Below are 16,462 nucleotides of genomic sequence, written 5' to 3' on the forward strand. Positions count from 1 at the left end.
AGAAAGAGCCGTTAGCACAGCAGATGGCCAGGAACAAAGGAATTGCAGTAACTCGATGTACTTTTCGCTGCTCAGACTCCCTGACTTTTTGTACTCGTGCACCTCCCCAAGGAAAGGAGACATTAATTTTCAGCTCCATAACTTTTCCCCTCTGTCAGTGCTGTCATGCTGGGGCTTAAGATATGTCAGAATGTGTTGGACACTTTTCCAATTAAAAAACCAAATTCCTTCAGTCTGTATTTGGCTCACTTAGGAGTTTTATATGTGTGTTTTTACCTAAAAACCTGACTGGGGTGTTGCTTTCCTGCCTGGTTCTCATCCCAGGGAGTGTGGGAAGCCCTGGGGGCTCAGAGTGTGATGCTGCTCATCCCTGGGCTCCTGGGCAGGGAGGATGAGCTGCTGGCTCTGCAGTCCCCACATGGATGGGGCTTTGGGAGGGATGTTGGCTGGGGCAGTGCTGAAATGTTCTCTGGCTGTGCTGCCATGGGAGGCTCAGGTGGTGGAGGCATCCCCACAAGGAGATCCCCAAGTTCATGTGAGGTTTGTTTTGGGATTAATTTGAGCACAAATCGAGTGGCCCCAGCCTGTCCTCCCTGCTTTGGCAATCGCCTCCAGCCCTGAGGACAGGAGATGTGTGAGTGGGCAGGAGTGGAAGATAACACCTCTTAATCCCTCCTGGTGCTGCAGCAGGAAATGCTACTGCTGGCTGATAATTAGAAAGTGAACAGACTGTGGAAGAGATGATGTTGGCATCCCTAAATCTCTGTCCTGGGCTTGGGGGAACATCACTAATGATCTGGATTAGAGAGGCCTGGGCTCAGGGAGGATGATATGTAGGGCAAACACCGAGTGCTGAGACCCTGAGCTCAGCCAGGCAGGCAGCTCTGCTCTCCTGGGACACACTGCTGGGCTCTGGAGCTTTGGGAGCTCCAGCTGATGCAGTCAGGGGATCAGCAAGGTCAAAATGCACTTTGCAGTGAGATTCAGGTGCAGATGGAGCGGAGCTCCCCATGTGCTGTCTCCTGAGGGCTGAAAAAATGACCCTGCAGGAACAGTGGGCTGCATCCAGCTGTAGGTGCTGAGCTGAAATGGGGCTCAGACGTGTTTTTAAATCCATCCACATCACATGGCTTCTCTATGAGTATCTCAAGCTGGGTCAGTTATGCAAAATAAGCTGGTGGAGATGGGCTGGGGCAGGTTCCACTGTGTCCTGGGACCACACTTGGGGCTCCCAATGAAATTTTTTCTTGTGACCCCAATGCTGGTGTGTTTGAAGGCTGGGACAAATTCACCTAGGGCCTTACTTGCTCTTCAAGGCATCAATAGGCAGTTGGCTTATCCTCTTCCTTCCTCTCTTTTCTGCATGCATTTGAAGTCATTGCTTACTAGTGAATAGCAGGCTTGCTCCGTTAGCTGTGTTGGGAATTTTTATTCCTAAGCGTGTAGAAGAAATCCACCCCAAAGTCTGGCCTTGCTCTTTGACAACCTCCTCAGTGATAATTGTTTTCTTCAGTGCCAGCACCTCCTCTTGCTGCAGGGAGGTTTGTGCAGCCTCTGCCCCCCTCACACCCACCCTTGTTATCATATAAATCACAAAACAAGGCCAGGGATAAACAGGAGCTGCAGTAGCTGTTAGCCATGTGTAAAAACAAATCACATGGAAACAGTATAATTACTGAGAAAATATCAACTTGAGTAATGCAGTAATTGTTTTCTTCCCTCCAGCAGATTTATTCCACCTCTCCTGGCTCTTGCTGGTTGGGAAGTCTGTGACTTCACGTTAATAAGGAGAATTTCACATTTCACACTGCACTTGCTCAGGGTATGACACTGTCTAGAGCAGGGGAATATATTTTGAGGGTTTCTTGAGAGCTGTAGGAAGCAGAGCACTGGTTGAAATCTCTCTGACCATGGGGGTCTTGCCCATGCTCTGAGCAGACTCTGGTCTTGGCACACCTCTTTTCAAGCCACTTTTGTGGTTTATAAGGGCTTCTTTATGCCTTGCGTAAATCCATGAGCTCTGCTTTTTGGATGTCAGCACTGCACAGACGAGATTTTTGTTTTTTCCTTTAGTTTTGTTTTTTCCTTCTTGTTGCTGCTTGTCATTTTGTGGATTTATTGAGGTGCTTGTGACATGACAGTGCCCAGTATGTGAGGGCCAAGGACATTGCCTCTCTCTATTGCTGTAATCATGTCCTCATACCAGATGATGATGATGATGTTTGTGCTGTGACTTGCAGCTATTTCCCTTACTCAGCTTTGCTGCTCTTTTCCTTCACATTCCACAAGGTAAAAAGATAAAAATGTATCAGGACCCAGGTTCCCAAGGTGTTTTGTTCCAAGTAGGAGTTTAAAGATGCCCTGTCCTGCACATTGGCAGACAAGAGGAAGTATCATTTGTTTCATGTGCACAGCGAGGAGCCTTTCTCTCCTGCATTTTTGGCAGGTAGCTTCCTTTCCTTTAGAAAAACCTACCCACTGCCACTTCCCCTTCCTGTGCCTTAATCTGAACAAGATTTCATGAACAGCTAATTTATCTTTTGCTTTTTGTGGTTGTCCTGCTCCTCCTGACTTGAAAAAAAACCAAAACCACAAAAAAAAAAAACCCAGTTGTGGAGATCATAAAGCCTTCCCATGTCAGCAGACTGACCATTTTTGATGTCTAGTGCTGGGAAGTAAAACAAGACAGGATCTTCTCTTCAGGATTCTTCAGAAAGCTCTCAAGTCCTTCTGGCTTCTCTTCTGGATGGATGCTGGACACAACCAGCTTAGCCTTGTGGTGCCTTTGTGCTCCTGGGTGCATGGGCTGAGGCAGGACAGTGGGAGCACAGAACAGTGTTGGCTTTCTGAGGGCTGCAGTAATGAAGGTGGCAGAGTTGTGTGAGCTCCTTGCCTTGTTTGCCTGCCCCATCCCTCCCTCCCTCCCCTGTGCTGCCTGCCCAGCCTGGCACTGGTTTAGGGTTACCACTGGAGACACTGCTCCTCTCCTCCCCCTCCAGGAAAAGAAATCCATCCACTCACTAAGCAAATGAATAGATAAACTTTTAATTAAGGCTCTGGGTGGCTGCCAGAGAGGAGCATCCTGGGTCAGGGCAGGCTGGTGCTGTGCTGTGATCCCATCTGTGTGGTGGTGGCTGTTCAACAGCTGCCTCAGCCCAGGTGTGCTCACCTGTGGTGGGCAGGCTCATCAGGCAGCTTCCCTCTGCCCTGGGTCATTATTGCTGCTCCCTGTCATGGCCATGGAGGTTTTGCTGATCTCTCCAGTCTCTCTGACTTGAAGGGTCTTGTTGAGCTGAGAGCCTCTTCACCTGGAATTTGAAAAATATCAGTTTGTTGTTGTTTTTATCTTGACTCACCTATCCCCTTTTTCTCCATATTTGTGTGGATGCATTCAACATCCAACACTCAGAGTATCCCCAGGGCTTGGAAAGAGATGGAGAAAGACAGCCATGAAGGAGCTAGGAGCCTGCTTTCCTCCCAAGGGCTGCCCTCCCAGCCCCTTTCCTTCAGCATGGTTCTTGGTGCTCTTGTCTCTGTGGCACAAGGAGGGTGTGACTGTGGTGTCTCATTTTTGCCTTGAGCCCTCTGAAGGGACAGTGGTGCTGGGAGCTCCTGAATATGGATGGTTTATTGATCCTGTGAGAACATGAGCAGCTCTCAAGGTGGTGGGAGCCACTGAGGCTTTGTCAGGAGGAAGAGCTGCTGTCGTGTCCCTGGGAGAATAACCTGGTTGTCTTTGGAGCTGCTGGAGGTTGTGGAGCCCTGTGGTGATGTGATCTGACAGCTGGTACTCCCTCGTCTAGCAGGTTTTTTTGAGGGTTCTGTGCATCTCAGGAGCCTGGGAACGGGCCAGGGAGCTGTGGGAGGATGAGAGAAGGATCCAGAGTCTCCTGGGAGAGAGCTGATGTGTTGTTTGACCCCTGGCAGGAGCGTGGCCTGCCTGGCAAGCTGGAGCCCGTGTCCCCCGTGAGCCCCGCGCACGGCGAGGCCGAGCTGGATCTGCTGCCGGCGCGGCTCTCCAAGGAGGAGCTCATCCAGAACATGGACCGCGTGGACCGCGAGATCACCATGGTGGAGCAGCAGATCTCCAAGCTGAAGAAGAAGCAGGTAGGAGGCTGTGGTGTGGAGGGGAGCATGAGTTCCTTGCTTCTGCATGCTGCCACAGGGCCCGTCCTTGTCCCTGCATGGCCACAGCAGGGGAAGTGGTAGTGCCAGTGCACAGGATCAGCTGTGTCCCTGCTGTGACATGGGTGGTGGCTGCTGTGCCTGCAGTCTGGAGCTGCTGGTCACACGATGCTTTGAAACCCAGCTCGTGGCTCTGTGCATGAGAGAACCTAAAAGGGAGAAAAATGTGTCCTCAGTGCCTTGGCAGCAGATGTGCAGGTGGTGAGCAGCAGAGCTGGAAGCACAGCATGGCTTGTCCGAGTCACTGGACAGCCCAGTGCAGCACCAGGTCCTTTATTTCTCTTTATTTCTCCTTTCCAGCAATTGTCTCTCCCCAGTGCTGTTGTTGCTGCCAGTGTTCAGTGCTGGGCTGTTCAGACATTGCTGCAATGACCAAATGGCCCTTCCAGTGCATCCAGTCCCTTTCCCTGGGGCTTGCCAGCTCTGCAGCCTTGAGCAGCATCTGCTGCAGCTCCAGTCAGGGCTGTGCTTGAGCAGGGATTGAATCTGATCTTCCTGGCTGCAGCTTTACCCTGCTCAGGAGCACTCCCCAGCAAAAGGATGGCCCACTCGCTGTTGGCCTGTACATAATTACCATAAACCCATTAAGAGATTAATATGACAAAACCTTCAGGGACATCTGTGAAAAAAACCACAGACTTAAAGGCTTTCACTTTTTAAAGCAAATCACTGCCTCTTTTTTTCCTGGTTTATTTTCTTTGCTTGTGATGAGTTTCTGAACTCCCTGATGGCTAATTCCAAACTGCCCAAGAGGAATGACCTTTCCCAAGGGGCTGTAACTTCAGTAGGAATTTGGGAATGGAGCAAAACCTTGACTGTTGAAGCTCCTTAGAATGAGCATGCACTTGCTCTTCCCCATCAGATCTGTATTTTCCCATACCAAACACAGTTCCTTTCTGTCCTGCAAGACAAAGCAGGAATATTTTCATTTTGTTTTCAAACAGTATGGTTTAATTAATGCCAAGGAGCCTTTTTGGCATGTGTTGCTGCAGAGGTGTGTGGGCAGAAGCAGCTGTGCTGGGGGTGAGGCAGAGCCCTGTGTGCCAGCTCACGGGGCCCAGAGGAACATCTGGAGCCATGGAAACCACAGAGTTCCTCTTGCTGGTTTTGGGGTGAAGGCAGCCCTTCCCCTCTGCCACCTGGCTGCTGGCCCTTTTTTCACTCAGATTTGAGCAAAGAGATGCCAACCACAGCAATTTCCTGCTCTGGAAAAAGGCTTCCCAAATGGGCAGGGCAGGGAAGGTCCCTGTCATGGCAGCTGGGAGCACTGACAGCTCTGATGATCCACTGCCTGGCTTTTCAGGGGTGCTGAGGAGCTCTGCTGGTGCTGACAGGAGCAGCATATGCTCCTCGCCCTTAAAATCAAACCGTCTTCCCGTGAGGAAATGGGGTTTTTATTGTTGGCTGCTCAGTTGCTTTATTTCTTCCCTAGAAGAAGAAATTTTATGATTCTTCCTGCCCACAAAAATGCTCTGTTAAATGGGGAAGAAGGTGAAAGTGGCTGTTGGCAGTAAAAGTGTCCCCTCCCTTCCTTTGATTCTATTTTTTTTTTTAACTTTTGGCACATGGTGGCAAAGTTATATGGTAGCAAAACTGACCCCCCCACTATGGCCTCCTTCCCTATCCCAGTCCTCCAGCAGAGCTAGCACATCTGGGAAAAAGTGATTTTGGAGCAGGGGGTCCTGTCTGAGATGCTCCAGGAACGTTTTGTGCATCTGTGCATCTGAGCTGTCAGTGCAGGAGCACGAGTGAGGGAAAGCAGCGAGCCTGGAACAGAAACTGCTCCTGCAGGAACGTCAGTGGAGCAGGGGAGAAATCACATGCAGCCAGAATATCCTAATGCCTTTCCCCTCTGTCTTTGGGAGGCCTTCTCAGGGTAATTAAACACACTTGTATGGAAAGGCTGTGCAAAAAAAAAACAAAGCTTAAAAAAATCCCAACCAACCACAATCCACCATCTCTCTCTTTCTGGTTGTTCCATAAATGGCAGGGAAGGCTCTGCCTGGACCTTGCAAGAAGCAAAGCTGAGAAACCTTCCCCAAACCCTGCACACCCCTGGCAGGAGGCCACCTCCGTCAGCCTTCCCCCGCTCATTCATGCGCCATATGCGCTCAGATCTCTCCGAGTCCTCTCTCCCCCTCTTCCTGACAGGGAAGGATAATCCTTATGCATTTATTCCTGGCAGCAGCACCGGCTCTGAAGGAGAAATAAACTGCTGGGCTGCTCTGTGCAGCGGCAGAGCCTGAGCCTCCCTGGGCGCCGAGCTCAGCCAAGGGCTCTCCGGGAGTACAACACTCCCACCTGGTGATGGAGGTGGAGCTGCTGGCTGGGAGAGCTCCAGCCTTTCCCCTTCCATTGCTCAGTTTCCTGGGCTCTCTTGGAAGTGGTTTTCAGAGCTGCCCTGTGCCTGGAAGGCTCTGCTCTGCCCGGCCAGGTGAAGCATCCCAGTGCCCAGGTGTGTGTGCGACAGCCTTGGCTTCAGCAGGCAGGTGTCTGCAGCAAGGGAGCTGGTTCCTGCAGGGATGGGGCCTTCCTGAAGTATCTCCCACCTTCCTGAAGTGTCTCCCACCTTCCTGAAGTATCTCCCACCTTCCCACCAGTGCTGCAGCCCGCAGAGTCCCTCTGGAGCACATGGTCCAGCCAAAGGGTGTCTCTCCTGGAGAGGGCACCTCTTCCACTTGGGAATGGGTTGCCCTGTGGGTGATGGTGGCACCTTGTATCCCTTCCACACTGCTGCCCTGTCCTGTTTGGGGAGAGGATGGAGGTCTTGGGCAGCCACTGCTGGGTGAGGGAGGCAGTGTGCAGCCGTCAGGACTCATCTCTCATCCTGTAAAGGTCACAGTCCCAGCCTGGCTCTTGTGGCAGACCTTTAAGAAATCCATTTTGTCCCTGTCTGGGAACCCTGACCTATTTTGCTTTGCCATTTCCCACGGCTCCCAGGAGGAGCTGTGGAGGCTGCAGTCAGGTGTGCTGCCTCCAGCCCCTCCTCACATCCTCACCCAGCATCTGGCCCTTTAACATCCATACAGTGCCACACCACAGCAAGTAGAGTTGAATTCTCTACTGTAGTTCAGCTATAATTAGATTTGTATTTTTTCTTCTAATGAGCTGTTTTTAATGAGCCTCCACTTAGTGGCAAACTTTCATTTCCTGATAGGCCATCAAACCCTCTCCTCTGAAATCCCTTGCTGCACACCCGACCACTTGGCAGAATTTTTGTGGGTTTCCAGAACGATGTAGCCAAGTTTTGGATGCTTTGACTTTTTTTCTTTTTAAACACAAATATTTTCCCCAAGAGAAGTAGATGTATCTGATCCTTTTTGCTGGCTCGTTCTTTGGAGTTTTTGGAGTTTATCCCATGGGAGTGAGGATGTGTGATAGGGTGCCTTAGGAGGACACCAGGGAAGAGCTGGCAGGTCCTGGAAGTGCTGCTTCTGTGCCAAATTCAGCTTTGCAGCCCATGGTTTCAGCAGTGGCTTCTCAGGGAGCTCTTGTCCCCTGTGCTGTGGTTTGGGCCACCTGAGAACAGCAGAGGGCTGAGGGCTGTTGCTGTGGTTGGAGCCTTCAGAGTGCCACTGAGGTGTGGCTGTTTGCAGGCAGGAAGGGACAGACAGATCCCTGCAGTGCTGGGAAGGGTTCATTCCCTCCAGGCTGGGCAGTTCCTGGCTGCTCTCACTCATGGCTGGAGTAACTCTAAGGCTGTTGGTGATGCTGATTTATGGGACACAGGCTCTCCTGCACTGCCAGAGCCTGCTCCCCACTCTGGCTGGCAACAGCAGCTTTTTTGGCCTTATCTTGGTGTTGCCTAAACTGCTGCTTCTCCCTCTATGGGGAGGGGTATCCACCTATGGGGAGGTGGAGTGCACAGCATGGGGTGCTTCATCCATTGAAACACAATTTTAGGAGTGTGTGTTTTCTCAGCCAAGCCATTCCAGCCTGTCTGGGCGCTTAAGTGCTTTCTTGGGTTCATGCCAAGTGTATCCTCCTGCTAAAGGTGTCATCAGGAGCAGCAGAGGTGATGGGGAGGAGGAAGAGATGCTCAGCTTCTTCTCAGGCCACAGCCACCAGTGTCTCTGGGAAATCAGTGCTGTGCTCTGTGCAAGCCAAGTCCCAGCTGCATTTTCTTCCTCACTCGATTTTCCTCATGCTTCAACAGGGGATGCTTGAGCTGCAGGAAGAAAAAACAACTGCAAAGATTTGGAGATGAGAGCCTAGCAGGGAAAAGCCCTCAGTGTTTTTGAGAAGCGCTCTCTCTCCCGTGCCTGTGCTGCCCCGCAGCTGCCGCGCTCGGCTGCGCTCTCCCTCCTCAGCCTGGCCCCAGGAGCAGCCTGCAGCAATCTGGGATTTCCTCTTTCAGCTGAGCAGTTCCTCAGACTTACGAGAAGGGCTGGGATGTCTCCTCCCACCTCAGTGTTGCAGGTGGGATGTCAGGTTTAGCTGCTGACCAGGTGATAGTGCAAAGTGCAGGGGTGGCTGGTGCACGAGTCATTAATGGAGCACAGTCATCCCAAGGCATCTCCTCCAACCACTCCATTGGGAGGTGAAGCTGAGGGTGGAGAGCAGCCTTGCTCATCACCTCACCCCTGGCTCCTCCACCTCTCCCTGCACGCAGCAGCAGCTCCAGAGGCAGGTAGCAGCAAGGAGCCGGGCTGGAGCTGTGGTTTCATTTAAGCGTTCCCAGTAAAATCGTTATTTCTAGCCTGGGGCCCGTTGCAGGAGGCTCCTTTGAGGCAGGTCCTCATCCTCCATACCCCAAGCACACCGAGCCACGAGCACAGGGCCGGTGCCTGGGGCAGGCAGCGCTGCGCCTGCGTGGCCGGGGCTGCTGGAGCTCTCCTCCCTCTGCCCTGGCTGCCAGCAACTCTCCTGCCATGGCGCTCTCTGCCTCGCTCAGGGCACCTCCGAGAGTCTCGTGTGGACAGGGACGGCTGAGTTCCTTGCTGTGACTCACCCTCCTCCTCCTCCCCCCTCTCCTTCCACAGCAACAGTTGGAGGAAGAAGCAGCCAAACCACCAGAGCCTGAAAAACCCATCTCTCCCCCTCCTATCGAGTCCAAACATCGCAGCTTGGTGCAGATCATCTACGACGAGAACAGGGTGAGTCTGGAGGTGGTGGAGGGGCAAATGTGAGATTGTGCCGTGTCACCGTGGCCAGGGACGATGGGGAGGTTGGTGGGGATCAGGTGGGCGTTTTCCTGGCTGTTACCTTTGGGGTGGAGGCCGTGGGAGTGGGATGGAGCCCTGTCAGGATGGTGTCAGGATGGTGCAGATGAGCACTAATGTCTTCTGAAGAACCTAACCTGAAGAAGCCCGGGGGGTTTCCTGTGATCAGCCTTAGAGATGCTTCAGACTCCTCTCTGCTAAACAGTTTGCTTCATCCTCTCCTTTGGAGTGAACCAGCTTGAAAGCTGCCTCAAGGGGTGGGCTCTGACGTGGTGGGTGGGCTGCATGGAAGGAGGGTGACATCTGTGCTGCTCTAATACTGGCAGGCCAGCTGTGAGCTCTCCTGGCTGTCCCTAAGCCCCCCAGGCTGGAGCAGCAGGGATGTGGATGCAGCCATGGCTGGATTTGTGGATATTTGATGCTGTAAATAGCATTAGCAAAGGTCAGGCTGGCATCCCTGGCTCTGGATCTCTGCCTTGACCGCTCATTTATCAGCCCTTGCCTGTAACAGCAGCCCGAGGAGAGATGAATTTTGCTGTGTGCATCGGAGCGAGGCTCAGAAATTGGGCCCTTTGGTAGATAATCAAGCATATTCATTTTCATTTAGGTGTTGGATAAAAAGGATGATTTTGCATAAAAGGAAAACTACCAGTCGCTAATTATTTTGAATTGCGAGGCCTGCGATTTCACTGGGAGCTGCAGAAATCCAGGTGCCTGACTCCTAAAAAGAAAAAAAAAATCGCCTACCCTGCGCTCCCAGGCAGGGCAATTTTCCTGGTTTTCCTTTTTCCATCTGCTGCTCTCCCTGAGCAGTGGGAACCCAGAGCTGGCACGGTCTGTAGTGTGAGTGGGTGAAGGCTGAGGTCGATGTGTTTGCAGCATTAGCAGGCACCAGCTGGTGATGGCTGCACAGCTCTGGGCTTTGGGGGCACTGCTGAGTGTTCTCAAAGCCATTCTCACCACCAAGGGCCCTCTCTGGGGGTCCTGGGCTAGATAGCTTGTGCCTCCTGTGCAAAAGGGAGACTCAAAAGTGAGCTCTCAAATATTTTTATTCCTGTTCAATTGAGCCCCATCCTCCTTGGACACTCTTGTGTAGCTGAACCACATTACAAGGGGAAGAAATGGTGAGGGTGAGGCAGGAGGGAAAGATGACCTTCAGCCATCACATCCCCAGCAGCCTGCATTGTGGCAGTCCCCATTAGCTGGAGCTCAGGGCTGGGTGTCCTGCCAGCCCCCTGTCCTGCTTTGTCACCTCTTGTCTCTGCCCCTGCCAGCGGAAGGGTCACACATTCCCTGCTACCACCTCACAGCAGACAGGGTCTGCTCTCCAGGCCTCACGGTGGTCCCTTGGCATTTCTGCCATGGGTGATGGCAGAGATTGTGGAGGGCAAGCATGGAGTTCTACATTTCTCCTGGAGAGTCCATGGCCATAACAGCTGGGACACTGTCACACACAGTGCCCATGGCCATAACAGTTGGGACACTGTCCCACACAGTGCCCGTGGCCATAACACCTGGGACACTGTCACACACAGTGCTCAGAGCTGTCCCTTTGTCAGTATGAGGAGGATCCCAGCCAGTTTGGTGCCAGGGGTTTCACCTTGAGCCTTTGTGATGGGTGCACTCATTCCAGGTGGGTGCCCAGCAAACAAAGGTCACGTCGCACACCAGATTTTTGTATAATTTCAAATCTGGCTCTGTGTTCCCGTCTGAATTCTGCCAGGGATGGGCAAACAATGATTCTTCCCTGTTCTTGTCAAGTTCCCTTGCGTGTCGTGTGTGAGGAGCCCATCTGTGGGCAGGAGACTCCAACCAAGAACCTTCCCTTTGGCTTGACAGAAACCCGAGCAGGCTGCAGGCAGGTTCCTCCTTTGGAGAGGTTTGTGGGCCACAGAGCACTGGCAGCATCCCTGGCCAGCTGGGATGGCTGAGGGTGGAAGGAGCCTTTCCTGTACCACAGCAGGGAGAGGCTGAGCTGGGGCTGCAGGGAAAGGAGTGCTGAGTATTGTCTTTGTCAGAGCTCCAATGACAAGGGTGGGAATCAGGATGTAATTGCCCTTCTGAAGAACATTCAGGGGCTCAGCTTTCAGCCTCTCTGTACTGAATGTTTGGGATGCATTTTAGTGGTGATTGCTCTGCCTTTGGGGCCAGGAGGAGGAAAGCTGGAAGAGGAAGGGGCTTGGGATTAGAGTCAGTTGAGATTGTGAGTTGGAAAAGAGTGAATGGTGGTCAGCAATAGGGTGGGTTTGATGGCAGCAGATCCTCCAGGTGTTTCTATCTCTGTGAATGTGGGAGAGGCCCAGACACTCCTGTGCTGGCCTCCAGCTTTGCAATTAATTGCAAGGTGAGTTGGTAGGAGCAAAGGCTGCAAGCCAGATAGAAATGTATTGATTTAGAGTGATGAAGGTCACTGAGCCAAATTTAAAGCTTTTGTGCCTCTTCTGTGCCGTGGAAAAGCAGTGAAGATGATGCCTGGAGGTCTACTTGTGGGAAAAGCGTTGGTAATGGCTGAGCCAGGGCTCCAGCCCATGCACAAAGGGAAGGAAAGCCAGATTTACTCGCATGGCTTGGCTTGTGGCTTGCTTGAGGGAGGCAGTGCACGCTAAGAAATGCAAATAAAAAGAGGATATTCAGGCCTCAGGAGGAGGCGAGAAAGGAAAAGCACCCCAGAAGTGCTGGCAAAGCCTGAAACGATCTTTAAAGAGCAACGTTGTGGAAGGGGCAGCAAGCCAGCCCTTGTGCCAATCCCCGAGCAGGTGGGAGGCAGCAGCTTGGTGCAGGGGCTTCTGCTGGCTCTGGCTGGGCGCTCTGTGTGTGAGGCTGGGCTGGGCTCTGTGTGAAGCAGGGCTCTGTGTGTGAGGCTGGGGCTCTGTATGTGAGGCTGGGGCTCTGTGTGTGAGGCTGGGCTGGGCTCTGTGTGAGGCTGGGGCTCTGTATGTGAGGCTGGGGCTCTGTATGTGAGGCTGGGGCTCTGTGTGTGAGGCTGGGGCTCTGTGTGTCAGGCTGGGCTCTCTGTGTGTCAGGCTGGGCCCTCTGTGTGAAGCTGGGCTCTGGCTGGGGCTCTGTGTGTGAAGCTGGGGCTCTGTGTGTGAAGCAGGGCTCTGTGTGTGAGGATGGGGCTCTGTGTGTGAGGATGGGGCTCTGTGTGTGAAGCAGGGCTCTGTGTGTGAGGCTGGGCTCTGGCTGGGGCTCTGTGTATGAAGCTGGGCTCTGTGTGTGAAGCTGGGCTCTGTATGTGAAGCTGGGCTCTGTGTGTGAGGCTGGGCTCTGTGTGTGAAGCTGGGCTCTGTGTGTGAGGCTGTGCTCTGTGTGTGAAGCTGGGGCTCTGTGTGTGAAGCTGGGGCTCTGTGTGTGAAGCTGGGGCTCTGTGTGTGAAGCTGGGGCTCTGTGTGTGAAGCTGGGGCTCTGTGTGTGAAGCTGGGGCTCTGTGTGTGAAGCTGGGGCTCTGTGTGTGAGGCTGGGGCTCTGTGTGTGAAGCTGGGCTCTGTGTGAAGCTGGGCCCTCAGTGAGGCTGGGCTCTCTGGCTCTGTGTCCCCCGGGCACAGGCGCTGCCCTGCCCGTTCCCACCGTGCCTGCCAGCCCCTCAGAGCCGCACACTGCCCGCAGTCATAGCCCAACAAAGGAGGCACCAGAACGGGCCATGGGAGAGGAGGGGTTACCTGAGGACACGGCAGCTAGAAAAGCCGGAAAATCAAGTTAGCCAGCCATTCTGTGACCTACTTTCCTTTTGGCGATAGCTGTGGCTTTGCAGGCGTGAATGGTTTCTAATTTTAGCTTATGGTTCATCAGGGAAGTCTATATATTTTTCTCACCACCGAGCTGGGTATGGATGAAGGGTTGGGATGAGGGCGGCGCTGGGCTAGATCCCATTTTCTCCAAATTCAGGTTTTCTGATGCTAAATGCCCATCACGCTGCCATTCCCTCTTGTGACCTACTTAACGTGTGTGATTTGAAAAGTTCCTCGGTGTCAGAGAGGATAATTATGGAAAATTTGACCTGTAATCCCCTCTTGCCACACTCTGCTGGACATGTAATTGATTTCCAGAGAAAAAAGGTGACTGTACTGATTATGCTGGGGAAGAGTGGAGAGAAGCTGCTCTTGACTGCAGTCAAATCCTGGGCTATGAGGCTGTGGTTGCATTTGGGAATCTTTTAGAGGACTTGGATTGTAGAGGAACAGTTGATATTCAAGATCCAGGTGCCTTTTCCCCTGCTGTGTGCTGACCCAAGCCATTTTCTCTCGTGTCCAAAAGATGGGCTGTGAAGGCGCACCCAAAAATGTACTTGTTGGGAAATCTTTGCAGTATAACACAGAAAAACACACACTTGTGTATCTGAGCCAAAATTTCAACCGTAAGTGTCAACTGTACCATTTCTGAAAGGATTATGAGAAAGGGAGTTAACGTTTTTGGTACTGTCTGTGGACTAACCTGACAACAGACAGTGGGCAGCATTGACAGAAGCATTTGAGTCATATTTTCAAAAGCGTGTTCAGTCCTTGAAGAAACAAAATTGTGTTTGAAAACAGTTATGGTGGCTGAAATTGCCAGGAGCCTTTGAAAAGTGCCATGGGAAGCTCAGGGGACAGTTTTGGCTGCAGGGAGCTCAGGGACTCCTCTCCAGGAGCTGGGTGCTGGGAGGGTGGCACAGAACTACCTGGAAAAATCAAATTGGGATGGATGCCTCGGTTAATCCAGAGGCTGACAGTGATGGAGACATTGGGGATCTCCTAAATTAGGGCCTGGGAGTGATTTTAGTGTCTCCCCTGTGGAAGAAAGCTGATCTCTGCTGAGTCTGGCACCTCAGAGGGGTGACTGTGTGACACAACCTCCTTGAGGACTTTAATTTGCAGCTCTGGGATGTGTTTTTGTATCAACAGAATTTACCCTTCTTCCACCTCAAATCCCCACAAACAGGACAGATCATCCGTGTGTATTTTTAGCTGTAGCTTTATTCCACTGGGCATTCATGGGATCCCTTGCACTTGCCTTCCCTTGAAATCAATTGAACAAACCTGGCCTTGAAGATGTTTTTGTGCTTTAAACGGAAATTTCCAAGACCTTTGCTGAGCCAAGGGAGGACAGCAGCATTGCTCTGTGCTTTTCCTGGGATACAGGGCTGGCAGTGTGTCCTGGAGGATGCTGCTACTCATCAGCCCAGCAATGCTTGGCTGGGTGAATTCTCCTCCAAGTCACCTGTGCATCCCAAAAATTCCTGCTTATGTGCCCAAGAGGTACCTGTGCCATCTCTCTGCCCATTGTGGTGATGTGGAGCCCACAGATGAGGGTGGTTGGAGGTCCCTGTCGTGCAGGACTGCTGCTCAGAGGCCAGCAGACAAAGCAGCTCAGTCAGCTCCCTCTGAAACATTGCGCTCATTTATCGCGGACGCAGAGGTCGCGTCAGGACATGGCGTGACTCCGTCCTGTGCCTCCGTGCCAGGGAGGGGACACCTCGTGCTGTGCCCCACCACAGCAGGACCAGTCTCCCCGTGTCACCCCTGTGGGTGCCAGCAGCCAGGGGAGCCCATCCTGCCCTGCTGTCAGCCTGGGAAAAACTGCGTTTGATGCAGTGCGGGCAGCGCAAGCAGCAGCAGCGTCTGTCTCGCTCTTGAGATTGAGCTGGTGGAAATCAATAAGATTAAATTTTAATTCGTTTTCTGTCTTGATGCTTGTTCCTTCAAAAGGGCACAGCTATCTATCTATAAATCCAGCATTATGCTGTAAAATTGGAATTCAAAGGACTGTTTGGAACTTTTTCCATCCCCTGCTGCTGTTGTGTCTGTGCAGAGCACGTTCCCAGCTATCAGTTTACCCTCAAATACCTCCATAAAGCATTAATGCCCCATCCATAAATAAGAGAATAAATAAATGAAGGTTTTTAGCATTGCAAAATATAATCTTGCCGTTAACCACTCACAGACACTGAGTGTGACTCAGATCCTACAGGGATTTGATGTCTGTAGAACTCTGATTTTCTATGAACTCCTGATTTACATGAGAAAGGGAGGAATGGGGCTTGCCTCGTCAGCACGGAGCTGCAGTAAATAAGACCTTAACAGTAAAAGTGCTTTTGAGCATTTAATCTACGAGGCTTTTTTCAAATTCTAGTTTACATGGTAGTTGGGATGGGGCTTTTCATATTTGGCTGATGAAAGGGTCTTGTTTGTTTTGCTTTTGTTTCTAATAACTTTTATTCTGCCTCATCTGAGCTTGGTGATGCAAAATGGGCTTTTGGAAAGTCTGGAGGAAAACTAGAAAGGCAAGAATTCAGATACTATTGACATTTCTACATAATAAGATTTTTAAAAAGATAAAATGTAAACAACTACCCTGGAGTCATTGGGAATATTTTAATTTTTTATTGCATTTTAAGGAAACTTTCATTTGTTTTGGCTTTTTAAAGGTCCTGGCGTCTGTTTCAGGATCTGGAGTTTCCAACAGGTGTATTGACTTTGAAGATTTGTGTGTGATTAAATGTGATATCTGTCCAGACCAGATAAGGCCATGTCCTGCTTTTCTAGGTCTTGGAAGTAGTGAGGAGAAGTGCAGAGATCCCAAATCTGCTGGAGGCTGGAAGGCAGACTGCAGCACAGCCCTGGCTCTTGGGTTGGGTTGGGTAACTGCTGCAGGGCTGAAATGTGGATTTCTGGAAGTTTTCTGTGCAGTGCCAACACTTTCAGCAGTTTTGGGGTGGTGGAATGCTCAGCCATGGTTTGCAGTGGCAAAGCCTTGCTGGCACATCACTTTAACCTTAGTGTGCCTTTGAAGGGCTCTGTAGAAGAGAGCAGAGTGGGGTGAGAGTGAGTGTGAGTGGAACCCAGCTGTGTCTGGGGGCTCCCCACTGGCCATGGGCGGGCTGTGAGCGAGCCAAGGACTGAAACTGTCTGGCAATGATGAGCCAAAGCCAGAGAGCAGCAAAGAACTGAAATGAGTGGTTTTGTCACACTCTGTGCAGGGTGGATGGGGAATGGTGTGAACTGGTGTGAACATGGCTCACATGTCACCAGTTTCCTCTGTTTTCTTACTGATATGATGAGTCATCTGTAACCCCCATTGCATCACCTGCTGGCCCCGGCCTTGGGGACAGCTCTCTGTCACTGCTGTTGTGGTGGGGA

General features: G+C 51.8%; 1 protein-coding gene across 21 annotated transcripts in view; it reads left to right on the forward strand.

Moving 5' to 3' along the window:
• NCOR2 (nuclear receptor corepressor 2) overlaps window positions 1-16,462 on the forward strand; it is a 226,408-nt gene that overhangs the window by 107,234 nt on the left and 102,712 nt on the right. For all 21 annotated transcript variants that reach the window (XM_074554206.1, XM_074554221.1, XM_074554222.1 and 18 more), the window contains exons 5-6: window positions 3,928-4,107; window positions 9,168-9,281. In XM_074554206.1, the coding sequence (XP_074410307.1) occupies window positions 3,928-4,107; window positions 9,168-9,281 (294 nt within the window). The remainder of the gene's footprint in view (window positions 1-3,927; window positions 4,108-9,167; window positions 9,282-16,462) is intronic.

This window comes from Zonotrichia albicollis, chromosome 18 (genome assembly GCF_047830755.1).
Source record: "Zonotrichia albicollis isolate bZonAlb1 chromosome 18, bZonAlb1.hap1, whole genome shotgun sequence".
NCBI classification, from domain to species: domain Eukaryota; kingdom Metazoa; phylum Chordata; class Aves; order Passeriformes; family Passerellidae; genus Zonotrichia; species Zonotrichia albicollis.